This window comes from Herpailurus yagouaroundi, unplaced genomic scaffold (assembly GCF_014898765.1).
Source record: "Herpailurus yagouaroundi ecotype Mexico unplaced genomic scaffold, PumYag 28, whole genome shotgun sequence".
Lineage (NCBI taxonomy): Eukaryota > Metazoa > Chordata > Mammalia > Carnivora > Felidae > Herpailurus > Herpailurus yagouaroundi.
Window position 1 is genome coordinate 125,016,146 of NW_024412376.1, and position 27,008 is coordinate 125,043,153.

General features: G+C 47.0%; 1 protein-coding gene across 6 annotated transcripts in view; it reads right to left on the reverse strand.

Annotated features, from left to right (window-relative positions):
- The window catches only part of PDGFRA (platelet derived growth factor receptor alpha), a 53,155-nt gene that overhangs the window by 6,823 nt on the left and 19,324 nt on the right, over positions 1-27,008 (reverse strand). For all 6 annotated transcript variants that reach the window (XM_040483374.1, XM_040483397.1, XM_040483416.1 and 3 more), the window contains exons 6-22: positions 25,886-26,057; positions 25,604-25,793; positions 21,665-21,780; positions 20,220-20,346; positions 18,112-18,305; positions 17,260-17,354; positions 16,922-17,054; positions 14,398-14,502; positions 13,899-14,009; positions 12,901-13,054; positions 11,962-12,128; positions 9,270-9,385; positions 8,811-8,933; positions 6,651-6,762; positions 5,027-5,126; positions 4,805-4,910; positions 2,765-3,006 (exon numbers count right to left, since the gene is read on the reverse strand). In XM_040483374.1, the coding sequence (XP_040339308.1) occupies positions 2,765-3,006; positions 4,805-4,910; positions 5,027-5,126; positions 6,651-6,762; positions 8,811-8,933; positions 9,270-9,385; positions 11,962-12,128; positions 12,901-13,054; positions 13,899-14,009; positions 14,398-14,502; positions 16,922-17,054; positions 17,260-17,354; positions 18,112-18,305; positions 20,220-20,346; positions 21,665-21,780; positions 25,604-25,793; positions 25,886-26,057 (2,363 nt within the window). The remainder of the gene's footprint in view (positions 1-2,764; positions 3,007-4,804; positions 4,911-5,026; positions 5,127-6,650; positions 6,763-8,810; positions 8,934-9,269; positions 9,386-11,961; positions 12,129-12,900; positions 13,055-13,898; positions 14,010-14,397; positions 14,503-16,921; positions 17,055-17,259; positions 17,355-18,111; positions 18,306-20,219; positions 20,347-21,664; positions 21,781-25,603; positions 25,794-25,885; positions 26,058-27,008) is intronic.

Genomic DNA, 27,008 nt, shown 5'->3' on the forward strand with positions numbered 1-27,008 from the left:
AAGATGGCCATCTGCAAGCCAAGGAAGGGGGCTGCAGGAAAAATCAAACCTGCCAACACCTTGATCTTGGACTGCCAACCTCCAGGACTGTGAGAAAATAAATGTCTATTGTTTAAGCCCCCAAGTCTACGGTACTGTGTTATGGCAGCCGAAGCTAACCAAGACATTCCCCGTGCTCAGCCCATCTGTGAGGACCACAGCTTCACCTGACCTGGTGTAGTCATTTGGGACATACTCTGCGCAATTAGAAGACCAAATGTATTGCCCTTCCAGAGGTTCTAATTATCTAACACAACCACTTTCTATCGACTAGAATTGTTCTCTCCACATAATATACGTCAAACTCTGCATTACAGCCTGGTATACGCCTAGAAAAGTTCTGGGCACCTTTCTTGTGTTATTTATCAATACGACTTTCTTTTTTTAAGTGTATTCATTCTGAGAGAGTGAGAGAGAGCAAAGGAGGAACAGAGAGAGAGGGAGAGAGAGAATCCCAAGCAGGCTCCATGCTGTGAGTACAGAGCCCAACATGGGGCTCAAACTCATGAATGGTGAAAGTCCCTACAACTTTCTAACTTAATTTAGAAACAAAACCTTTTGGGGTGCCTAGGTAGCTCACTTGGCTAAGTGTCCAACTCTTGATTTGGGCATGATCTCACAGTTCGTGAGTTCGAGCCCCATTTGGGTTCTGAGCTCACAGCGTGGAGCCTGCTTGAGATTCTCTCTGTGCCTCCCAGCTTGTTCACTGGCTGTCTCTCTCTCTCTCTCTCTCTCTCTCTCTCTCTCAAAATAAATAAGTAAAGAAAAAAAAAATGAAGCAAAACTTTTGTCACTGAAATATTATTCAGAGCCCCCAAATACAAAATAACCAAATGGATGGCAGATCTGGGGTCAAGGGCTACCACAGATCCCCAAAAGCTGGAGAAACGTTTCGCTAAAACAACACAAACGTATTTTTGCAAAGGTAAGTCAGAGCGCTTTGTGCAATCTCCAATCCTCATAACCCATTCCAAAAACAAAAAAACACAATTATACTTTTTTAAATTACCTGGTTCACACCAACAGCAAGGGATGTCACAATCACAAGCCTCCAAAATAATAATGCCATATGCTTCTGCCTAAATAATTACATGTAGCTAACCAAAAGAGGAAGAAGGGAGAAAAACACCCTTAATGAAGATGGAAAAAGGAGACACATCACTTTCACCTGCCTCTGTTCAAGGACCCTGCAAAGACAGTGGAGACCAAAGACACAGTCCCCTCGTCTGGACGTTCAAACCAATGGTTCTAGTCCCGGCTGCGTATTAGCATCGCTAATGTTAATGGATCCAGGTAATGATCAACAATGGCTGTTGATGTCACAAAAGGGGAGGCCACTGGACAGCATGCAGCTCCAGACGGAAGGACACAGCACGATCTTTGAGGCACACATGCCAAAAAATCTAACCTGAGTCAGATCAAGCCTCTAGACCACCAGTTTACAACAAATACAGGAGATAAAGCACATGAAGACACACTACAGGATGCAATCAACAAAATTCTGAACGTGAGAACGTGATGGCCAAACACTCTGGGTCCTTCACAAATACTATGCAAAGTGGGTAAAAAGAGGCAAGACAAATGCATAGAGACATAGCAACTAAAGGCCATGTGTCACTCTTAATTTGCGTCTCAATTAGAATAAAACAAATGCAAAATAATACTTATGAGAGAGTCGGGGAGATTTGACCACTGGATATCTGATGCTCCTAACAATTTATTGTCAATTGGTGGGGGAGGGGTGAGAAAATGGTATCGTAATTGATTTTTAATAACTCCAGTTATTTCTTTAAATAGAGTCATAGGGGGCCTGGGTGGCTCAGTCGGTTAAGCACCTGACTCTTGCTTTCAGCTCAGGTCATGATCTCACATCATGTGACTGAACCCTAGGTCAGGCTCCACGATGACAGCATAGGGCCTGTTTAGGATTCTCTCTCCTCGCTCTCTGTTCCTCCCCCGTTCACGTTCTCGGTCTCTCTCAAAATAAATATACTTAAAACATTTTTTAAATAGAGCCTTTATCTTTTAGAGACCCATGATGGAATATTTATGGGTGAAACGACACAATGTCTAGGATTTGCTTCAAAATAATCCAAGGAGAGTAGTAGTGGATTCATGCATTCTGGCCATGAGTTCATGCACGCTCAAATTGGGTGACAGATTAACTGACAGGTCACTGTACAACTTGAGTCAGGCACGTTAGAAGTCTTCCATTATACAAAGTTAAAAAGGAAGAACAAATCAGCCAGGAAGCGCCTGGGTCCCACTCCCAGAGATTCTAACTCGTTGGTCTGGGTGATGTGCGTAGATCGGTTTTCTAGTCTCCCCAGGTGATCCGAGCTTACAGCTAGGGGTAAGATCCACCGATGAAGCATCAAATAGCCCAGCTGGCCTCTCTCTCAGCTCTCTCCTCCGTTCCGTGACCAGTGCAGAAAACAGCAAGAGAGGCTTCTAGTATCTCAATAATCAGAGCGGCTGCGACAGTCTGATCAAAACACCTGAGGACTCCGGTCAAAGACTCTCCACCCTGCCTGCCCTGTACCTCCTCCCCCAGCCCCACGGAGCAGGTATGAGGAGCATCTGGGAAGCATTTACATATGGAAACAGACCCCTCGGAGGCTCTGCCACCGCTCCCCTCGAACAGATGCACTGATGTCGCCAGGGCAATGGCTCCCCTCCTTCAGGGGTGCTGGGGGGCGGAGGGGAGCTCTGCAGGAGGCCCTACCTGTGTCTGTTCCTCTTGCCCAGGTCCTCCTCCTCAGGAACAGGGTCGATGTCGGGCAGAGGGATGATGTAGCCGCTGTCTGCACTCAGTCTCTGCTCGTCCAGGCTGCCTTCCCAGTCCTTCAGCTTGTCTTCCTCGTGTTTGTAGGTGACGCCGATGTAGGCGTTGTCCGAGTCCACGCGCATGCGCGCCACGGCAGGGTGGTCGCTCTTCAAGAAGTCCAGGTGAATCTTTTCGTAGCTCTGCAGATATGCGTTTCACGTGGTTAACCAAGTGTCACCCACTGAACTGCAGGAAGGACGCTCAGAACTATTATTTAACCGTCTGTGTTTCCAAGCTACCGCACAGATGCGGGGTTGAGACAACTGAAGGAGAGTCAGCTGTCAACTGTCACATCCCAGGGATGTGGGACACGGGGAAAGGACCACTGATGGCTGAGATCTCCTGCCATCCTACCAATGGGATCTCTCATTCTCCTTAAGATACAATGAGCCCCAGGGCACCTGGGTGGCTCAGTGGGTTAAGCGACTGACTCTTGGTTTTGGCTCAGGTCATGATCTCGCAGTTATTGAGTTTGAGCCCCGCATAGCACTGAGCCTGCTTGGGATTCTCTCTCTCTCTCTCTCTCTCTCTCTCTCTCTGCTCCTCCCCCACTCTCTCTGTCACTCTCCAAATAAACTTGTTTAAAAAAAGATACAATGAACCCCTTCACTGAGTCGGTAGCTATGACTGTGTTCCCCCCCCACTGCCATCCACCCACCTCCATGCACACACACTCCCTTCTCTGGGACTAGCGGGGAGCCTTCTGGTCCCAATACATAGTCTCTTCAGGGCTTGGATGGGTCTCAATAAGAGGGGACAAGGACGTCCACTGAAAGCACCACCCCTGAAACCTTCCTGACCCTTAAATGTTGGAGAAATCTAACTCAAAATTTACAGAACTTGGATCTAAGAAGACTTCATTTTTCCAGACCAGTTCCAGTCTCTTCCCACCCATACATCTTACTTAACCAGCCAGGGCATCTTTGACTGAGCCACCATTAATTTCCTTTTGCCTCCTCATTGCCTCACTTATGGGAGTTGTAACGGGCAGTGAGATAATCAATAGACACAAGTGTTTAACGCTCAGTTCAGCATGCAACGACCTAACGCTGCTCCTCTATGAGAAGGACAAGCAATAGATATGAAGACTCTACATACTGACGAACCTGAATCTTAGAAATTGCACTGATTATACAACTGTGTCTGGGGCTCCTTCACAGCATCTCGGCAGAAAGTTGTTTCATTTATTAACATATCCTGCTTGGCTCCATGAAATTACATTTGTTCCTTTGAACAATGCTTCCTATTCCGCAAAAAACCAGCTGGAGCCACAGATAACAGCTGAGGTTGTTCCTTCCAGTCAGCTGGTGAAAGCCAATTTCACATGGATTTAAGTGCATTCAAATTAGCAATTTAATGGCTGTGGATGCCCTGAGACTTCTAGCTGCACGGTAGCTTCAGATACTCAAACATCTGGAGAATAAAGTGCTTACAGGTGTCGCACACTTGAGATAAAAGGGGAGCCCTGAAGAGAGGGGAGGGTTTTCATTCATCATCGCTACCAGGGGCCGGGGGAGCACGCCATGAAAGCCCTGGCCACTGGATCAAACAATCTTCCTCCCCTTTGGAAATGTTCCTTTAAAACAGCGTTGAGGGGCGCCTGGGTGGCGCAGTCGGTTAAGTGTCCGACTTCAGCCAGGTCACGATCTCGCGCTCCGTGAGTTCGAGCCCCGCGTCGGGCTCTGGGCTGATGGCTCAGAGCCTGGAGCCTGTTTCCGATTCTGTGTCTCCCTCTCTCTCTGCCCCACCCCCATTCATGCTCTGTCTCTCTCTGTCCCAAAAATAATAAACGTTAAAAAAAAAATTTTTTTTTTTTTTTAAAAATAAAAATAAAAATAAAACAGCGTTGAACTGGGCTGCTTGCTCGCGTGACTGACTGCTCTTGACTTCTCCCTTTGCCCGTGCCGTTCCACCCAGCTTGGAGGGGCCCAGACAAACCTTCTTATATTGTCCCGGCAACAGATTCTCCACAATCTCACTCAGGTGGTAAAAGGAGGGTCTCTTCTCCGGCTCACTGTGCCAGCACTTGACCATGATTTCATAGCTGCGGAAGCACACAACTCCGAGTGGGCACAGGGAGGAGTGTCAGGGCACCCCCGCCCCACCCCACACGCCCGCCGGGCATGAACGCAAGGCGCACGAGATGGGGAGGGGGCTCACACTTCACTGGTGGCGTGGTCAGGCTTGGCCATCCGGTACCCATTCTTGATCTTGTTGTAGAAAGTGGAATCCACCATCATGCCAGGGTACGGGGTGCCCCCTGAAAACCAAAGGGAACAACCAGGATTAACGGGTGTGCGTTACACTGTTGAGACACTCGGGGTCATACAGCACCTACAGAACACATTTGGGGATCCCCACTTGGACTTCTGGTTCTTGCAAGGAAATGAAGGGTTACCATCTCCTTGACTTCACGGGCTTGCCCGGAATCGTAAAGGTAACCAGGACTTCTGGGTTGGTCAAGTCCAGACACCCTAGGCAAAGATGCTACATCTTAGGAAAAGCACACAAGTGTTTTTTAATGTTTCTGATCCCTGGATCTACACATGCAAAGCAAACTAGAAAAGGAAGAGAAATTCTCAATCACTAAAGCCAAAAAAATTAAAAAAAAAAAAAAATCATTCTCACCAAAAATGTTTAATCATTAGAGCAAAAGTCAAGGCTGAGGCTTGAAATATCTAGGCGATTCTCTGCTTCTAGTAGACTGTGAGCCTCAGTTAAGCCACACACCGGGATGAGGCAGTGACACCCAAGCAGGGACAAATGGGATCGCAGAAGGAGACCAGGCAGGGAAGAAACCCTTTACTACCACATTAAGGTAACAGAATTCATGAAACATTTCCGTGTTTATGGCCACAGTCAGAACAAACTTAGTTTCCTCTCTAAAGCCTTCCAAAACTCCTCCAAAACTCCTTCCCCTTTTCTCTTCCATTACAATTTTAATCAGAACCACCCCATTTATTGCTATGTGTAAGTCTTTTTTTTTTTTTTATTTTTTTTTCAACGTTTTATTTATTTTTGGGACAGAGAGAGACAGAGCATGAACGGGGGAGGGGCAGAGAGAGGGGGAGACACAGAATCGGAAACAGGCTCCAGGCTCCGAGCCATCAGCCCAGAGCCCGACGCGGGGCTCGAACTCCCGGACCGCGAGATCGTGACCTGGCTGAAGTCGGACGCTTAACCGACTGCGCCACCCAGGCGCCCCTGCTATGTGTAAGTCTTATCTTATCCGAGATGAACTGTCAGAGGTCAGGGTCATGAATCGCTCCTCCCTCAGGGCCCTCACCTGGCAGCACAGGGTACCTGTGTTGTTTGGGACCTGGTGACTGTGTTGTTTGGAACCCAATGACTAGGAGGCTCTTCTCCTCCAGAGAGATGATCAGGAAGGGGAATCACACTCTTTTCCTGGCCACACTTCTTTTCACCTGAGCCTCGATCACCACTGGTGAACCCACTTAACCCAAAGACCCTGTGAAAAAGCAGCTGGGGAGTGGGTGTGCTCAGGAACATCTCTAGTGGGAGAAAGTCATTCTAGCACAGCCCAAAGGAGGGGGGGGGGCAAAGGCCAGACGTGAGGGTGCAGCCCCCCCAAAAGTCCTGGCTGTCTGCACGGGCATACTCCTGACACCAGAAGTGCTCAATGTGTGATTTAATCTGCCGCAGTGCACTTGACTCACAGCAGGTATCTTAACATTGTTAACACCCTGGAGCCTGGAAAACACAGTGTTTCCCTCCCAGTGTTTTTCCAAAACGACCCAAGCGAGCAGAGACGTCAGGCCCGTACCAAGGGAAAAGATCTCCCAGAGCAGGATGCCGTAAGACCAGACGTCACTCAGCGTGGTGTAGAGGTTGTCGAAGATGCTCTCAGGAGCCATCCACTTCACAGGGAGAAAGGTCTGCATGGAAGGAGGGAGGAAATTAAATCCAGCATACGCACCAATGACCCACAGCAGCGGAAATAGTAGGGGTCCTTTTTGGACTAATAATAACTTGCACCGAGAACCTTGTCCACGTAAGTATCTCCCTGTGTTTTTTTGTCCAGGGCTGTGTTCTCCACCCTCGTGAGAGTGCCTGGCACCTGGTGGGTACTCGATAAATATTTCATGAATGATGGATAGTTGATGTGGCCTCTTAGGTCCTCCCAAGGAATAACATTTGAAAATATTTAATCCTGAATGTTTTACCCAAAAAGCGAAAGCCCTGACTGGACCAGTCTCTCCTATTTGCCGGTGTTCCTAGGAACAAAATTCGAAACAGATCCAGTGATCTGAGAACCAATTACATTACTGAATTTTAAGAAATTCATTTCCTATCACTATAAATATGACGTTATGATAATTTTGCAGCTTCTTTTGGGAGGCTGTACAAACTCCAGTGGAAATACTAAGACTGAAGCAGATATACAATATAAAGGAACCACATTAGCAACCTTTAGCCTTCTGAAATTCATGGGGAGATCACAGATTCATCAACTTTTTTTTTTAACGTTTATTTATTTTTGAGAGAGAGAGAGAGAGAGAGAGAGAGCGCACGCACAAGTGGGGGAGGGACAGAGAGACACAGACACAGAATCCAAAGCAGGCTCCAGGCTCTAAGCAGTCAGCACAGAGCCCAGCGCAGGGCTCGAACCCAAGAACTGTGAGATCGTGACCCGAGCTGAAGTCAGATGCTTAACCCGCTGAGCCGCCCAGGCGCCCCAACTTTTTAGGCAGGTGAGAAATTGGCTCCACCAAAGTCCACTGACTTGTTCAGGGTACCTAAAGCTGGTCTCACATGGAGCCTGGACACAGACCAGTGGCCTTCTGTGGGTGGGCACAGCAACCCCATGCTGTCTCACAACGAGTGCAGTGGGGTGATTTGGAATTGTCCCTACAAGTGGAAAATGTATCCTAAATTACTGCATCTGCTTAGAGGTAGAAGGGGTGGGGAGAAAGACCATCTTTATGGAAATCGTGCTTCTAAGATCTATTAACTCATAGGGTCGCAACATTTTAGGGGTCACAGACACCGTTTGCAAATTTGATAAAAGTTAAAGATGCTCTCTTTGGAAATGAATGCAGGTGCACAGGCACACATGATCTACACATTAATAGCTAACACTTGCTGAGGGCTCGTATGTGCCAGGCACTGCCCTAAGCATTTAACTTAAAGTCACTGACTGAATCACCCAAGGCAACCCAGGAGATGGGTACTATTATCAGGTCGCTGTGACCGATAGGGAAACCAAGATACAGAATGGTCAAGTCACTTGCCCCAAATCCCCACAGTAGTAAGTGCTGGAACCAGTACTCACACCCAGGCAGTCTGGCTGCAGACCTTGTGCTTTCCGTATTGGTCCCAGGAGCCCATTCATGACTCTTGCGGGCTCCACATTAAAATATGGACGCTGGGGACGCCTTGGTGGCTCAGTCAGTTAAGCGTCTGGCTTTTGACTTCGGCTCAGGTCATGATCTCATGGGATCAAGCCCGGCGTCGGGCTCTGCTCTGACAGCATGGAGACTCCTTGGGATTGCCCCTTTCCCTCTCTCTCTCTCTCTCTGCCCCTCCCCTACTTGCACATGCACACGTACATGCTCTCTTTCTCTCAAAATAAATAAATTAACTTTAAAAAAAATGTTTAACGGGCACCTGGGTGGCTCAGTCAGTTAAGTGTCCGACTTTGGCTCAGGTCATGATCTCAAGATTCGTGGGTTTGAGTCCCGTGTAGGGCTCTTGTGCTGACAGCTCAGAGCCTGGAGCCCGCTTCGGATTCTGTGTCTCCCTCTCTCTCTGCCCCTCCCCTGCTCATGCTCTCTCTCTGTCTCAAAAATAAATAAAACATTAAAAAAAAATTTTTTTAATACTTAACAACATATATGGACACTGAATGGCCAGAAGCAATGCCTAGTTTCAGAGCTTCGGTGAGGAAAGGTGAGCGAGTCAAACGGGGGGAAAAAGCACGTACGCTGCCTTTGGACACGTAGTTTGAATCGTGCATGATGTCCCTGGCCAGGCCGAAGTCACAGATCTTCACGATTTTCCCTTGCGCCAGGAGGACATTGCGAGCAGCCAGGTCCCGGTGGACACACTGCGTGGGAAGGGAAGAAACAACAGAGTCTGTCCATCTGCCGCCAGACCACCTCACCCCTGCAAGGTTGGCCACTTCGTGGTGGTGCTTGGGGCTGCCCGGGACACCTCAGGGAGGCTGTCCTGGAGCAAAGAGCTCACGGCCTGCAGGCTCTCATCCCGGCCACCCCCACGAAGGAGAAGGCTCTGGAGCAGAGTAGGCGCCTGACGAGACCGGACGCCCCACCACACTTCGGGGAAAGGGAAGGGAGAAGCAGCCATTGCTACAAGCCTCTGCCAGGCCTACCACGCTCCAGGCCCGGATCTACAGAGAACTCCATTCCGGGAACATACTCACATTTTTGGAAGCCAAAAATTCCATCCCTCGCGCCACTTGATAGGTAAAGCTCAACAAATCCAGCAGAGTCAGGCCTTCTGAGTTATCGTCCGAGAGGAGGTTTTTGACTTCCGAGTCTGCAGGAAAGGAATTAAGTGTGTTGGTGCTGGAGGACAGCGTGAAACGTCACCCACGGGGGGCTCTCCCACAGGGCTGCGCAGGCTTGTCCAAAGAACAAATCTAAAATTATTTTCCTATAGTGTTTCCAGACCTCGCAGGTGGGGACGCAAACCACACAGAGGTTCTACCATTAAAAAGAAGTATGCCTGCAGAAATATATATCTGGGGTGTGTGTGTGTGTGTGTGTGTGTGTGTGTCCATAGGGACCAGTCTAATGGGGTCTCACACATATTTTGTTGTTTGCCTCCTATATTTCTTTTTTCAACCTTAGTTAGCAAGTCACATAGTCACCTTTAAATCTTACAGGATGAATATACATGAGGGCCCTTCGAAAAAGTAGCTTCTGGAGTGCCTGGGTGGCTCAGCCCGTTAAGCATCTGACTTTGGCTTAGGTCATGATCTCATGGTCTGTGAGTTCGAGCCCCACGTCAGGCTCTGTGCTGACGGCTCAGAGCCTGGAGCCTGCCTCGTTTGGATGGATTCTGTGTCTCCTTCTCTCCCTGCCCCTCCCCCACTTACACTCTGTGTGTGTGTGTGTGTGTGTGTCTCTCTCTCTCTTTCTCTAAAAAATAAATGACCGTTAAAAAAAAAAAAAGTAGCTTCTAAGAATTGCCTTTCTCTTTTCTTGTTAAAGCCACCTTCATAGTATTTGGCTTCTTTCCTGTATTAAAGCAAGCCCCAGTCAGACTAGAGGGAACGATCTTAAAGGTCAGTGCCATTGACTCCGCGTTTAGTTCCTTTTGCAACTTGTCCACTTTGCCCAGTTAGTCCCCTCTGGAAGGGTCCCAGGGTTTTCGAGGAAGGAGGTAATCTAGGCCAGCCGTTCTCATTTCTTTTTGAACGCTTTCAGGCAAGTGAAGAGTAGTGCAACCATTCATATTTTTCCAGCCAGCCAGGAGAAGGCCAGAAATCAGGGGCGTGCCTGCCAACAGGGCCCGGGCTGAGCATGAATCAGGTTCCCCTGACATCTGGAGCCAGGTCCAGCCTGGGAAGCAATGTAAACTATTTTTAACAATACGGGAGGGGAGAGGAAGCACTGTTCCGAAAGCTCTCATTGGCTAATCTTTTAAAAGGGCTTGGAAGTTCCCCCATTTGGCAATGAGGAGTGAATGGAACTTGGAACTGCAGCAATGGAAAATATTCTCATGTATGGAGCTTTGCAAAACAAGCACATTCTTTTTTTAAATGGATTTGTACCTTTCACTGAAGAACCCCGCAAGCATGCAGAGCATATCAGTGATTTACAAAATAATTTCCATGGCAGCTCAACACTTTTTTCCATTGACCAAGGGGAGGGCCAGGCCCAGGAACACAAAATCGAGAGACTGGTCAACCTCAGACCCAGCAGGACGTCCTCCCCACTCCAAGCCTGGGATTAGACGGGGACCTGGAAGGGTCTCCCCGCAGCAGAAGTGGGGTAGTCCACCTGCTATGGGCATCGGTTAGGCTCCCCTGGAGTTCACAAATCAATGCCACTATGCCACATGTTCATCTGTTTTGAAAGATTCGACGGGATCTTCCTTCAAGCAACGTTCAGTACAAACACTCAACACCCTTGTCAGAAAATATAACCTTAAATTGTCTACCTTCCAGCTTCTGTCACAAAGTGGATATTAGCAAAGACAAAAGCAAGGGCTACTGAACTCATCGATATCAGAGACTTATGTGATTAAAAAATTTTATTTATTTTTTTTTTAATTTTTTTTTCAACGTTTATTTATTTTTGGGACAGAGAGAGACAGAGCATGAACAGGGGAGGGGCAGAGAGAGAGGGAGACACAGAATCGGAAACAGGCTCCAGGCTCTGAGCCATCGGCCCAGAGCCCGACGTGGGGCTCGAACTCCCTGACCGAGAGATCGTGACCTGGCTGAGGTCGGACGCTTAACCGACTGCGCCACCCAGGCGCCCCAAAAAATTTTAAATACTATTGGGAACCAATATAATGTAGCCAACTTTTAAATTTACCAAGTAAGGGCACTGAGGGGGGAAAAAAACATCAATTACCCCCATACTTTCATTAAAACACACACACACACACACACACACACACACACACACACACACACACTAACACCAAAAAAAGGAAGATCGTTATATCAGAATAAATAATTCCTTAGAAGTTTTACATTTCAAGTAAATGAAAATGTATTGCATTAAGTTTGTCTTTATTCTTGTTCTTCCTTTCAAGTCATAGCCCAGAAAGTTCTGAAGGCACGTCACAGACCCACTTGTGCAAACCTGCATTTAGGGACCACAGCCTCACAGTCTGACTTACCCCACCTGCTCACCTTCCTCTGAGAATTGACCACTATCCGAAAGTAGAGCATGCCTATGAAACCCTCTGCAAGCCAAAATGGCATAAAGCAAAGAAGCAAATCCTCTTTGGATTGGTTTCTCTCGGCAGGCGAAAACAAATACTCACGTGGGCCTTTCATAAAAGCAGAGTGGCACGAACAAAACTTGCGGAGAGCAGGGGATATTTGAATCGTTAAGGCACTAGAAGAGGCAAAGAGGACACACTGACACTTTTACCTGACGTAGATTTCTTCTTATACGAGGCCGGGCGATCATACAGCGATCTCTGGATGTCCGAGTATTTAGAAACCTCTTTCCTTTCCAGCATGGGGACGTACTGTGTGGTATCAGCTTGCTTCATGTCCATATAGTCACCATTGTTTTCAAAAGATAAAATAACGTAACTGTAAAAACAGAAAAAGAAACCTGATTCAGGGTGCCCCTCGGGGGTGGTCATTCAACCTTCAGTAGGGGACGACCAGGTGCCTACCGCGTGCAAGGTAGTGTGGTGAGTAGGGGGGCGGCCGGGGTGAGCAAAAGCAAAACCAGCGTGTACCCTTCACGTGGGGTGGTCTGGTAGATGCGATGAGCATTAATCAGTAATCACACAAACACACGGGTCATCTACTCAGGTGTGTCTGTCCTTATTCTTGCCCTGTTTTACAATAAACAGGCCACAAACCCGGACCACACGACCACATGGCTCGGGCAGATGTTTCCTGCTACTCCGTAAATTCAGTGCCACTTTGGTGGCCGTCGAGTAATCCGATACAAAGGGAACTTGTACCTTCCGATCTTACGGAACTTGAAATCTACAGAGATCTTTATAGCCACCTGTAAGTTCCTGCAGTTACGATCACCACCACTGGCTTGATTCATAGCTGCAATTACGGGTCTTAAGTGGGACACACAAAAACAGCAAACTGGCCCCCAGAATGAGTCCAACTTTTGCTTCCATTCAAACCTCTCAGGCCTCCTCAGGTGATATCTGGCCCAAAACACCAGCACCGTGTCATGGGATGTACCGGCACGTGTCACCATCACGGGATGATGGGCAGGGGAGCTGGACTCTTGCCACCTGCCGGCCCTGGATCTGCAGACGTGCATTCTATCCCGACGTGGGTTCTCCCCACTTGTAACACAACGATTCACAGCAACGTGTCCCTCTGCACCCACCTCCGTGTGCTTTCATCAGCAGGGTTCAGCCCAAAAATGTCCAACTCTTTCTTTGGCTTCTCTGGGTGTCGGCTCAGGAAGCTGTCCCTATTCTTATGCAAATAGTTGACCAAATCCCCATAGAAGCAGTACTCCGTGATGATGTAAATAGGGCCTGTGGGAACCAAGGCCAGTTTAGAAATGGGTATGAAAATGAAGAAGAGAAAAGTCATGAAATGCTGTTCGCGCTGGCGAGAGATATCGCTCAAAAACAATGAGCTTCCATTCAGTGGAATCCAGGCAACTCCATTCACGGACTTTTACTTGTGGGCATGTTTGCAGGGAGAGAAGGAGGGTTTAAAAAAGTCTGGACAGGGGCGCCTGGGTGGCTCAGTCGGTTAAGCGTCCGACTTCAGCTCAGGTCACGATGTCACTGTCCGTGAGTTCAAGCCCCGCGTCGGGCTCTGTGCTGACAGCTCAGAGCCTGGAGCCTGTTTCAGATTCTGTGTCTCCCTCTCTCTGACCCTCCCCCGTTCATGCTCTGTCTCTCTCTGTCTCAAAAATAAATAAAACGTTTAAAAAAAATTAAAAAATAAAATAAAATAAAAAAGTCTGGTCAGGGGAGCTGGGTGGCTCAGTCAGGTAAGCATCTGACTCTTGACTTTGCTCAGGTCATGATCTCACAGTCATGAGATCACTTGGGAGGCTCTCTCTCTCTCTCTGCCTCAAAATAAGTAAACTTTAAAAAACAAAAACAAAAAAGGGGGTGCCTGGGTGGCTCAGTTGGCTGAGCATCTGACTTCAGCTCAGGTCTTGATCTAACAGTTTGTGAGTTCAAGCCCCACGTCAGGCTCTCTGCTGTCAGTGCAAAGCCTGCTTCGGATCCTCTGTTCCCCTTTTTCTCTGCACCTCTCTCTCTCTCTCAAAAATAAATAAACATTAAAAAAAAAAAAAATCCTGGGCAGTCTTCCCAACTATAGATCTATAAAAGATCCCTACCCCCAGGTCAGGAAACCTACCTGACTTGGTGCAGGCCCCCAGCAAGTTCACAATGTTTAAATGGGGCCCCAGGTGAGTCATTATCTTCAGTTCCGACATGAGAGCTTGTTTTTCACTGGATCTGGCTGTGGCTGTTGAAGAAATAAATCACATATCAGTTCAACTGATTTACCTCCCAGAAAAAGCCAGCAACATGGCTTTAATCCTGTGATTGGATATCATTTTATTTAGCGAAGGGTCTAAAAGAGAAACACATAGTGACTTGGTCTAGACTGATAACTAATCCCAAGTCTTCAAGGAAAAAAGAAGTCACCAAAAATAACAACCCTTGATTTTCCAACATACAGGCAACAAGAATAATTTAAATAACCCGACTGAGAAAACAGTCTAACTACCCATGAAACCTGGAGTCGAAAGAACCAAGATCTAGTCCTAAGTTTGGCATTTACTGGCTGTGGGGTTTGGAGCGATTCACTTACTATCTCCATTTTCGAAGAAATCCCAGGATGGGGCACTTACGTTTTAGCATCTTTACTGCTACTTTCATGACAGGCTGGGACCGGCTCAATCCATAGGCAGTTCCTTCGACCACTTTCCCAAACGCACCAGATCCCAGGATACGACCTGTGGGCGATCAGAACCACTAACTCAGGCAGACGGTGGTGTCCCCTCAGTTCTAGTCCCCATGGCCAGCGCTCGCGGGGGCACAGCGGGGGCATTCTTCCAGCGTGGAGTAAGCATAATGATTCCTCCTAGTCACCATGTCAAGACCAGCACCGAACCCACGGGGAAGGACATTAGCACGATTGCTTTTGTCAAATAACATTTGCAAGGAAAAGGAAAACGCAGGGAGGAATAAGGAGGGTGCAGCTCTCCCTGCGGTGAGCATCCTGTCGGCTAGCTCCAGCGCTGGGCCAGACTGCAGGCTCCCATGTGCTCGTTTTCTGTGGCTCTCACCCAAAACCCCCTGCCTCGCTACCCTTCTGTTCTCCACAGGCATCTTTTGCATCAATAAGTCCTTATCCACTGGAAAGACTGCAGCATTCAAGATATCGCTGATTCCGAGGAATGACGAAGTAAACTTCAGGCTGGTGTCCTAGCTGCCTGCTTGTCAGAAAGCCCAGGCACAACAAAGGCTAAACACGCCCTGGGAGCAAAAGGAAATGGAAGCTGCGGTCTCCACTCTTAAAGAGCTCACAGTCTAAATTTTTTTTAAGGTTTTATTTTATTTTTTGAGAGAGACAGAGAGAAAGAGAGAGAGACAGACAGCACAAGCAGGGAGGAGCAAAGAAGGAAGGAGACACAGAATCGGAAGCAGGCTCCAGGCTCTGAGCTGTCAGCACAGAGCCCGACGCGGGGCTTGAATCCACAAACACAAGATCACGACCTGAGCCAAAGTCAGACACCTAACCGACTGAGCCACTCAGGTGCCCCCAAAGAGCTCGCAGTCTAAAAAGGAATGCTTCCCAGAATGGCCAGCCCCACCACACAGAGCCAAACCAGGAAAAGACTCAGCTCATAAGGGACTAATAGCCAGAAGTAACTCTTTTTTTTTTTTTTTAATGTTTATTGATTTTGTGAGAAAGAGAGAGAGAGAGAGAGAGAGAGAGAGAGAACATGTGCCAGCAGGGGAGGGGCAGAGAGAGGGGGAAAGAGAGAGAGAATCCCAGGCAGGCTCTGTACTGTTAGCACAGAGCCCGAGGTGGGGCTTGAACTCACAAACCATGAGATCATGACCTGAGCTGAAGTCAAGAGTTGGACGCTTAACCTACTGAGCCACCCAGGCACCCCGGCCAGCAGCCGGGTCAGAAAACATTCTGACTGAATGTTTTCATTGTCGGAAGCTGCACCCAGAAAGGTACTGCTTCCCTAGCAACCTGGAAATACACAGGAGCAGAGAGAGACACAGAAATGCCTCTTAGCATATTAGGGATGTCACCCTTTTCCACCACATTTTATTACTTTAAGTTCCTCGCTCCATTTTGTAAAATTAGGGGGTGGTGGTGGGGTGGGACTGGCAGCAGAGAGAGATAATAAAGAAAGCTAAATTCCCAGCTGTAATATTTGAACTTGGAAGTAGCTAGGATACCATATTTGATTTCAGCTTAAGTAAGTCTCTAAGAAGACCTAACCTTGCCATACTCTGGAATGAGACAAGTGGATAATTAAACACTGCCTCTGGCATCCTCCGAAGTACATACCGTTAGCATATTCCTGATGACACAACTTCTAGCTCTTTCATTTGTCTTTGTCTTGTTTTCATTCATTCTGAATATGATTTAAAATTAAAAAAAAACCCTTGGACTAAAGCTTCATGTAGTTGGTCTCAGCCCAAGATTGCAATAGTTGAGAAGTTGGCTTGATTATTTTTACAGGTTCCGCTTTGAAAAGTACCTATTTTATTTATTTTGAGAGAGAGAGAGAGCAGGGGAAGTGCAGAGAGAGGAAGAGAGAGAATCCCAAGCAGGCTCCAGGCGGTCACCGCAGAGCTCGACGCAGGGCTCGAACCCACGAACCTCGAGATGATGATCTGAGCCGAAATCAGAGTCAGACACTCAACTGCCTGAGCCACCCGAGCACCCCCAAAAAAGTACCTATTAAATATGTATATTCTAAAGAAGTATCTAATAACATCCTCAGAATGTACTGGATTAAAATACCCTTTGTAGTTGTCCTCATTCGTTTCTCATCTCTTTTCGGTCACTGAAATTCGCCTCATTTTCAATTTGTGTCATTCCCAAAGCAAAGCCATTTTGATTGTTATCTTTGGCAGGACCTCCTCATATTCTCTTCTCCTCTTGTAAAATTTTCTTTAACCATAATTTGCTACAGGACAAGATTTAAAAAAAAAAAAAAACCCGAAAACTACTGTGGTGATGCAATTAACTCATTTTCAAGACAAAAATACTTCTGACGGCCAATTTCCATTGCCTAACTCTTGCTAAGCAAGCCCAGATCCCTTATTCCTGCACAAGGCTATAAAAAGTAAAGTTACATAGAAATCAAAAGGGAGTCTTGGGAGATCAGCCGGGTAGGCACTTACCAAGCACTAGTCCATCTCTTGGAAACTCCCATCTAGAGTCATAAGGCAGCTGCATCGGGTCCACGTAAATATATTCATGTCCATCGGGGCTGATCGATTCAATGACCCTCCAACGAATTTCATACCTCGGTTTCTGTAAATGACCAGGACAACTAGCTGGTGAATTACCCAAGTCCAAAGGCACCAAAGCTTAACTACAGCAAGGCAACCACACACAGTAGGACCGAGCGACACTTTCGTTCAACACGTAACGACTGAGCTCCTTCTCTGTGCCCAGCACTGAACGAGATTGCGCTCCTCCTTGTTCGTATCTTTCGTTCTCTGAAGAAAATATCTACCTGTTTCCAAATGACAACCAGGACAATGAGGGAGATGATCACAATCACCAGCAGGACCAGGACTGCAGCCGCCACTGTGAGTTCAGAACGCAGCGCTGCAGGAGAAAGAGGCATGGTGAAGAATTCGCACAAATGTGCCAGAGCGCAGGAAGGCGAGGGGGGGGTGTGCCTGGGCCGGAACTCTCACACCGCTGGTGGAAAAGCAGGAGGCTGCTTGGCTTATTTTAGGGACGGGCGATAGCATCTCTCCATCACCTACGCTCATGCAACCAGTCCAGTCTCTTCCCTTAGCAGAGAAAGGGACAAAATTCAATCAACTCTGTGAAAGTGCACAAAACTGCGCAAAATGCCATACTTCCTCCAAGGGTGCCGCAGCATTAACATTCTAGACAGAATGTGAACTGGGGACATGAAGACTGACAAATGACACTGAACGCTGTGTAAGTTCAGTTTATTTTGAAAGGCTGCAGTGTGTTTCTATCACTTCTGGCTTCATTATTATTATTATTATTATTATTTTTAAGGATTCAACCTGTCTCAAGGGTTGTAAGGAGCAACAAGGCAGAAGATCCTCCTTCCCCCTCACCACCCCTCCCCTCCCCCCCTCAGACTAAAGAGACTGAGCAGCTATCCTGTTAGACAAGCACAATGCCTAGGATGCTTCTGCGAGATGCAGTTTGGGGTCAAAATCTGAAAGAAAAGGGCTCCCATATGGATGCCCAGAGAAGGCCCTTTGAGAGCATTCGGAGCTGAATTTCTGCCTTGGGGCCTTCATTCCTTTAGAACCCCATCTGGGACTCGAAGTTCTGGCTGAGGGAGGAAGGGCTGGGCTGACGTCTAAGAGCAACTCACTGGGAGCCACCAGCTTCAGCTCTCGGTTCTCGGCTCCAAGAAGATTCTTGGCCAGGCATCGAACGGCGATGGTCTCCTCCACTCTGGTGAATGTCACTCGGCCCTCCACCGTACTCCTGTCCCGGCGGTGGACCTCCGTGATGATGTTCGAGATGTTGTTCGCCAAAACCGTCCATGAAGTTTCGTTATTACATCTGGAGAGAAAGAGGACATCAGTGTAGAGCCAATTATCGGGATAATGGAGGTGACTGAAGCATTGAGACTCCTCTAAGGTGGCAAGCAGTTCTGACCTTGCCTACGTTTGGGGGTGCTACAGGTTGACTTTCTCATTTTATGCACATAATAACGCTAAAACTTGCTTGCACACGCCCAAGAGAGAATAACCTATGGGTGGATAAATGAAAGGTAACTGTTGAAACGTACACATAGGTCAACCTACAAGTTAACTAACTTGGATTTAAATTAAGAAAAAAAAAAAAAAAGAATAGGGGCACCTGGGTGGCTCAGTCGGTTAAGCATCCGATTTCGGCTCAGGTCATAGTCTCACAGTTCGTGAGTTCCAGCCCCGCATTGGGCTCCTGTGCTGACAGCATGGAGCCTGGAGCCTGTTCCAGATCCTCTGTCTCCCTCTCTCTCTGCCCCTCCCTGGCGCACTCACTCCCTCTCTCTCCTCCTTTCTCTCTCTCTCTCTCAAAAAGAAAATAAAAGCATTTAAAAAAAATAATTAAAAAAAAAAGTTGCCTGTTAGGAAGTACACGAGGTAGAAATAAGTTCAATCAAATATAACTACCAATCCCAAGTCTTGACCCCATGAGCAAACGGAACAGTTCCACCTCAAGAATGTTTAGGGGCACCTCGGTGGCTCAGTCGGGTGAGCGTCCAACTCTTGATTTAGGCTCAGGTTATGATCTCATGGTTTGTGGGATGGAGTCCTGAGTTGGGCCCTGAGCTGACAGCGTAGAGCTTGCTTTGGAGTCTCTCCCTCCCTCTCTGCCCCTCTCCTCCACTCACTCTCGCAAATAAATAAATTAATTTGAAAAAAAATAATGTTTAACTATCCCCATTTTCCACCCCTTGGAAAAGCCTGGCTCCGTCCTTTTCTCTCCACTTGCACTGTCAACAGCCCGTAAGATGTCACAAGGTTTCGAGTGACCCCTGGTTGAGTTACAAGACCTAGATTCCAGCTTTCGTCAAAATCTAAGTCCAGGCTCTCAGCGCCAAGAAGGGGAAGGTCCAGGAGTCTCAGCCTCCAGCAGAAACAGTCGAGGCAAGGCTTCTGCACACAACCAGCCACCACGGGTCAAAGTGTGACCATGTCGCTCAAGTGCCCATCATGGAAGGTTCACAAATGGGGGGTACGGGAGGAACCGGTGGGGTAACTCCTGCCAAACAGCAGGCAGGCAAATGACGTGAGCAGTCTACATGGGCAACATTTTCGTTTACGTTCCCATGCCAGTCTAGCTACGAAATAAAGTTCACCATATAAGAAGTGAAAGGTGAAGTGGGCCAGGATAGTAAAAGTCCTCTTATCGCTGTAGTCCTTTAAATTCATCTTCTTTTCTTTTATTTCTTTAAAGTTTTGTAAGCATTTTTAAATTTATTTTTGAAAGACAGAGAAAGATAGAGCGTGGGCAGGGGAGGGGCAGAGAGAGAGGGAGACACAGGATCCGAAGCAGGCTCCAGGCCCCGAGCTGTCAGCAGAGAGCCCGACGTGGGGCTCGAACCCAGGAACCGTGAGATCATGACCTGAGCTGAAGCTGGAGGCTTAACCAACTGACCCACCCAGGCGCCCCCATCTTCTTTTCTGATTAGGGACCTTTTGAGAATCTGGTGAGAGCCACGGACCTTCTCCTTACGTCTCTTCACGACCACACAAATGCACATGCATATATAACGTGCACATGTGCACACCAGGCCCAGGTTTCAAACCCTACCTTGTAGTTTATGAGACTTAGGCCAAGTAAGAACCACAAATACAAACAACAACAACAACAACAACAGCAAACAAGAAAATGACCAGCAAGAGAAAGAAAATGCATTTGAAGTTCTTCCTATCAAGGAGGAAACATTCTGACCACACATGGAAAAGAAACATCTCGTTTCCGTACTTCTTAATATCCTTGCAAATCATCCACTCGATATCGGGAAGAGGTGTCCCTTCTGCTGTACATCTCACAGTCTGTCCCCCGGTGGAGCCATGGTGGTCGTCGACCAAGTCCAGAATAGACGAGGGAACTGCAAGAAGGGAAAAGAAATCAGAACGGGATGGCCTGTGTCCCAGAACTCCCGTGAAACACAAGTTCAGAACTTGTCCACGTGGCACTTGCACCTACAGAGCAAGTAACCGCCCAAGAAGGGGCTGAAATAATGCTCCAGTTCGGGCAGACCCACTTGGTTAAGAGCATTTTCACAGTTTCAGTGTTTGGGGATTTGTACCCTGTGGTGTCTGAAATCTGGAGTGAGGAAAGCAAAAAGCCCCTGTGGTTATTTGGCTCAAAAGGCAAAGAGGGCTCTTAAAATTGTATTACAGCTTGGGGTTCGACTAATGGATTCAGCTAGAGTATAATCTAGAGCAGCATCTACCAAAGTGCCTCTGTGGAACGTGACTACGTTTTAAAGATTAAAAAAAAAATTTTTTTTAATGTTTATTTATTTCTGAGACAGAGAGACACAGAGCATGAGCGGGGGAGGGGCAGAGAGAGAGGGAGACACAGAATCCGAAGCAGGTTCCAGGCTCTGAGCTGTCAGCACAGAGCCCGACACGGGGCTCGAACTTACAGACCGTGAGATCATGACCTGAGCCGAAGTCGGTCGCTCAACTGACTAAACCACCCAGGCGCCCCTAAAAGACTTTTTTTAATTCATGATCAAATAATTAGACTTTTTTTAAGATTGTATTTTTAAGTAATCTCTACACCCAATGTGGGGCTCAAGTCCATGACCCCAAGATCAAGAGCTGCATGCTCTACTAATGGAACCAGCCAGGTGCGCCCCTGTGGTCAAACAAACTAGAAATATGCTAACACCTCATCACAGATTTACTGCAAGGGTCAACTGAGCCCACCTAAGACAGTCCCTGGCACACGGTGGGCACCTAAGTAAACAGGTGCTGAGCCTGAACGTAAACAGACTCAGGCACTGCCTCCTGCTAAGGGCTATTGTCCAATATCTTCAAGGGAAGCTAAGCAAAAAGGCTAAAAGTCTCCGGAACAATCTAAAGATCATCTGGACAAAAAAAAAAAAAAAAAAAAAAAAAAGCATCATTTTCCTCTTCCCAGAACTGGAGGTGCCAGACTGAGAAGCAGGTGGTGTTGTAACCTAGGAATTCCCCAGTCAGGGTGCTTCAGAGCAGAGCCGGGAACTTCCCAGAACTGCGTGAATTCATTAAGCCCAACAGAGCTTTCCCTGACACGTGACATCTACACCCCCTGCTTCTCCCATGAAGTGTTGCTTTTCTCTCCACGACCTGGGCGAATAGTGCCAAACCCTCCCTGGGGGACACCCGTGCACTTATTCCCTGAGCTGACATTACCTTTGTACTGCCCTTACACACCTTGCGTTAAGAGTTCGAAAGTATAGCTCTTCACGTCGTCTTCATTTTGGACGACAATAGTGTAATGGCCACTGTCTTCTTCCTTCGCACGGATCAGCTTTAATTTGCTTCGATACCTGACAAGAAAAGTACTCTGTCTCAGCAGGTCGTAGCCAAATAGATTCCAGCCATTCAAGCAGTTACCACGTTCAATTTAAATTTTGTTTTTGTAAAAAAAAAAAAAAAAAAAAAAAAGGAAAAACAACTTATTTTCTTGACCACATCATCACTTTTCTGGGATTTTCGGTGCGCTTTCTACGTGTTGAAGGTCTGACTTATAGACACTTAATTTTTTTTTTTTTTTTTTTTTTAAGTAGGCTTCATGCGCAACATGGAGTCCAACGCAGGCTTGAACTCATGGCCCTGAGACCAAGACCTGAGGTGAGATCAAGAGTCAGGCACTTAACCAACTGAGCCAACTGGGCACCCCAATACTTAATTCTTTTATTTTTCTTTTATTTATTTTTCTTTAACGTTTATTTACTTTTTGAGGGAGAGAAAGACAGTGCGAGCAGGCAAGGGGCAGAGAGAGAGGTGTCAGCACAGAGCCCGGAGCCAGGCTTGAACCTACGAACTGTGAGATCATGACCTGAGGTGAAGTCGGACGCTTAACCAACTGAGCCACCCAGGTGCCACCGACACTTAATTCTTAAACAGAAGACCAGACATCTTGAGATGAGAGATAGCTTATGTGGCTAGAACACTGATCAGCTCTGGTAAGGCCTGACTTCTGAATGAAAGTAGACATATGCCACCAACTTCCCTTTAAAAAAAAAAAAACAACTTCATGTTTACCTTTTAAAAAACACTTGCTTCTCCTACATATCCATCGTTTAGGTGGTTCAGCCAAACAATGGGCCACCATTGGAAGAAACAATGAGGACATGGTCTATAAACTCATATGGAGAGGTCACCAGGGTATAACATTCCTACTCATTGGGATTTGCTTAAAGAAACCCTGGAAGGTTTCAGAAGAACCTAGTGAAACTAATAGAGGTATTTCTCTGCGTGGGGAGGTAGGGGGACCTGGGAAAATGGTGACAGGACGGAGTGAGGCTTCCTACAATGCACTGTCTTGATGTCCGAATGTTTTGAATGCATAAGATTCCATCACCTATTAAAAATAAATACATTAAGGGGCACCTGGGTGGCTCAGTCGGTTGAGCGTCCGACTTCAGCTCAGGTCACGATCTCGCGGTCCGTGAGTTCGAGCCCCGCGTCGGGCTCTGGGCTGACGGCTCGGAGCCTGGAGCCTGCTTCCGATTCTGTGTCTCCCTCTCTCTCTGCCCCTCCCCCGTTCATGCTCTGTCTCTCTCTGTCTCAAAAATAAATAAACGTTAAAAAAAAAATTTAAAAAAAATACATTAAGAAACTCCATTTCTTCATACTTTACTAAAGGGAAGTTTCCCCTAAAGACTTCTTACGTGTGTTATAAATGACATTTGGCTCTATGTATGTACATCAATAAAGTACTGGCCCATTATGATTTCTTTTCCTTCTTTATAAAACATCACAGCAGGAAAAGGCAACGGGATGGAAGGGGGAGAGTGCTGGTCAGGAAGCGAGGAGACCTTGGGCATTACTGCAATTCCCCATGCGTCAGCTTCCTTACGTGTAGCATGGGATAACTGTATGCATAACGCACTGTCATTTTCGGAATTAGTTAAATGAAATTACATGTGTGAAAGCATCTTGAGGGCTCAGAAGTACCCTGTAAGCGTCGAGTCATCTAGCCCCAGATGCTGGGCACCAGCACGGGGGGCAAGAGCACACACTGGGCTGGCTTTTCCTCTGCTGCACCGTGCTGGACAGGCTTCAGGCCTGGACTTCCTGAGTGAGTCCCCACAGGCGCTCCTGGCTACGCGTCACCGAACAGTCCTCTCACTCAAAGCCTACACCTGCTCAGCCAAGAAAACCGGTGGATCCACTGGTTCTAAGCTTCAGGAAGCCAGACACCCCGACCTCACACTCCCTCCTCACACTCCCTGGCCCACAATGGGAACAGTGGTATGTCCTAGAGGGACTCTTGAATCACTGCGACAGGCAGCTTTCCCGAACCTCTCGTTGGTGAGCTTTGCTCGGTCATTACGATTGATTATGGCTCGCGTATAGCACTCCTACAAGCGTCTAAGTGTTAGCTGTGCCAGAACTAGCCTGTTCCTCGCTGGCCTCACACCTAATGGAAAGTTTAGCACTGCCCACCTCTTTGCACACCCTCATTTCATGTCATCAGAGAGCCTTCCAGATTCGGTATTCACCACTTTTTCCGTCGCTGTTCCACAGCGGCTGTAAAATTCCATTTTCTCAGATACCACTTCTCAACTGCACGTGGGATTTAGTTCAGGAAGAAGAAAGCAAATCTCCAGATTAAGTGAACGGACGAGAAGGGTTCTTCCCCCTCTTCCCTGAAGGCTGGAAATCGAGGACTGCCCTGTGTCTCCCTAGGACGGCTTCTGAGGACAGCACAGCGGGGGAGTAGCTGGTCCCTCAAGATGTACTTTCTGCTCTAGGATTCTAATCAGAGCCTAAAACTAATCTGCGAGGGACCTCAAAATGTCATCAGGTCTAATTCCTTGCCTTGAAGCACATAAGGTTTTATTAACGGGAATGCAAGCTGGGGCAGCCACGCTGGAAAACAGTATGGAGGTTCCTCAAAAAAATAAAAATAGAACTGCCCCACGACCCAGCAATTGCACTACTAGGCATTTATCCACGGGATCCCGGTGTGCTGTTTCAAAGGGACACATGCACCCCATGTTTATAGCAGCACTATCGACAATAGCCAAAGTATGGAAAGAGCCCAAATGTCCACTGACGGATGAATGGATAAGGAAGATGTGGTATATATCTACAATGGAGTATTACTCGGCAATCAAAAAGAATGAAATCTTGCCATTTGCAATTACATGATGGAACTGGAAGGTATTATGGTAAGTGAAATTAGTCAGAGAAAGACAAAAACCATAGGCCTTCACTCATATGAGGACTTTAAGAGACAAAACAGATGAACATAAGGGAAGGGAAACAAAAATCATATAAAAACAGGGAGGGAGACAAAACAGAAAAGACTCATATCTATGGAGAACAAACTGAGGGTTACTGGAGGGGTTGTGGGAGGGGGGATGGGCTAAATGGGTTAAGGGCCACTAAGGAATCTACTCCTGAAATCATTGTTGCACTATCTGCTAACCAATTTGGATGTAAATTTAAAAAAATAAAAAGTAAAACAAATTAATAAAAAAAATAATAATAATAAAATAATAAAAATTAAAAAATAAGGTATTATTAACCCTACATTACAGAGGAGGAAACTGAGGCTGAGGTGACTTAACTCCACCCCTAGTTAAGAGATGAGAGCGATATACTATTTTATCAGAGGGCAGGGATCCAAACTATAGTCGTTGTACATTTTCTCCAAACCAAATCTGGCCAGACTCCACCCTTATTTCCTGTGGAGGCCTCGCTAGGGCAGATGTGTTTCAAATTAAACCAGTGATGTTTTGTTTCATGTAGGTTTATGTGATAATGGCCTCGTCACTGGAATCACCAACATGTCTAGTTGCCACACAGATGGGGGATGTCATGGAATGTATTCAATCCAAGTGGGTCCAATTTTATGTTCCTCCCTCCATCCCTTCCCGGAGGCAGGAAACGGTCTTTCATTGGGAACAGAGCTTTTCAGTTCTTTCTTCTTATTTTATTCTTAAGTATTCACCAGCATAGTATTACCACATGGCAACGTGACCACCAAAGGTACCTGATTTCAAGGGTCTCCCGTGCTGGTTTGTTACACCTCCTAGACTGATTCTCGGTTTGTGCTGCGAAACACGCGTGAACCTCGCTCTGTCTACAGACACACCATAAAAAGGACAGGCATGCGTGGGAAGGGTGTTTCTTTACCTTATTTCCTGAATCTTTTCTATGTCGGTGGTGATCTCCGTGAGATTTTCAATCAGAGTCAGGTTGTCCTTCAGCCAGGATATCCTGGGAGGGGGGTAGGCCTGCACGTCCACCACGAAATGTTTGACTTCATGCAGGTCAACAGCCTCCAACGGGCTGAAGTTGGGTTTGATTTCAATGAACCCTTTCTCTGTACAGGGAAGAGTTTCCATTAAGTAACGATTACCACATGATCGATCCTGAGCAGCCCGGACGACTGACATTTTAGAAAGCAGAATGTACCATGGACGGAAATGGTGACTTTCTTCATCTCTTTGACCTCCTTGGTGGCCTGGCGGGCAGCACATTCATAATCTCCACTATCCTTCACCGTGGCCTCGGGGACCGTCAGAGTGTAAACCAGTTTGATGGACGGGACCTTGATCTCCTCCAGCATCGTGATGCCTTTGCCTTTCTACAATACAGCAGAAGGGGAGGAAAACCAACTTTAAAAAGCTAGCTCCTGAGAGTGAGGCCTCATGGGAAGTCTGGACTCTGGGTGGTGATGGGGCACCGGTATAGACTCCCAGATGGTACTGTACTACCCTGTAGGGATGCTGATAAGGGGGGAAGCTGTGCATGCGTGGGGCAGGGGCTATATGGGAAATCTCTGTACCGTCCACTGAATTTTACTGTCAACCTAAAACTGCTCTAAACAATAAAGTCTGACAAAAAAGATTTTTTTTTAAGCTAACTCCTTAGAAAATCACGTTTTAAGAGGACATTCAATGGCACAGTCAGGTGTTTGTGGTATACCGCCGAAGGAAAAAGGATCTAACAAAGTACTACTTAAAGCATAATACCCATTAATGGTCACATGTATTTTGTATACAAAGTACTGAAAGGATGTATCTCCCTAAAATGTTAACGGTGATGTTCTGGGAAGTGCTTTTCCTCTGTTTCTCTGAATTTTCTAATATTATAATAATAAACCTGCATGGTTTATGCTCTGACGAAAACTTTGTGTTACAAAGCAATACTTTGCTTATGTATTTTTTTTGGTCCAAATAGCAGGTAGTGTGGTTTGGGGGTGGGAGTGGGGGGAAATGTCTATCTCCAATAAATAAAAAGAAATGCTTATGCTTTAAGGATTAAGGGCAATCAAGTGTGAAGGGTAAAATAAAAACGCCTCATGTTTCAGGGAAGGGGTACACATATTGGACTATGAATGTCTCTTCAATGCACGAGGTCTATGTGAAGGTAGTAGGTGAAAATGTGATATGTGATAATGGTCATATGTGAAAATGCCCAACTTCCAGTCAGATGCCCCAGAGAGAAAGGAAGGAGGGGGCAGTAAGAGCACAGGGGAGAAAAATGGATAAAAGGAGAGAAGCTCTCAATTGCCAAAAAGAGCAGGGAGCAGAAA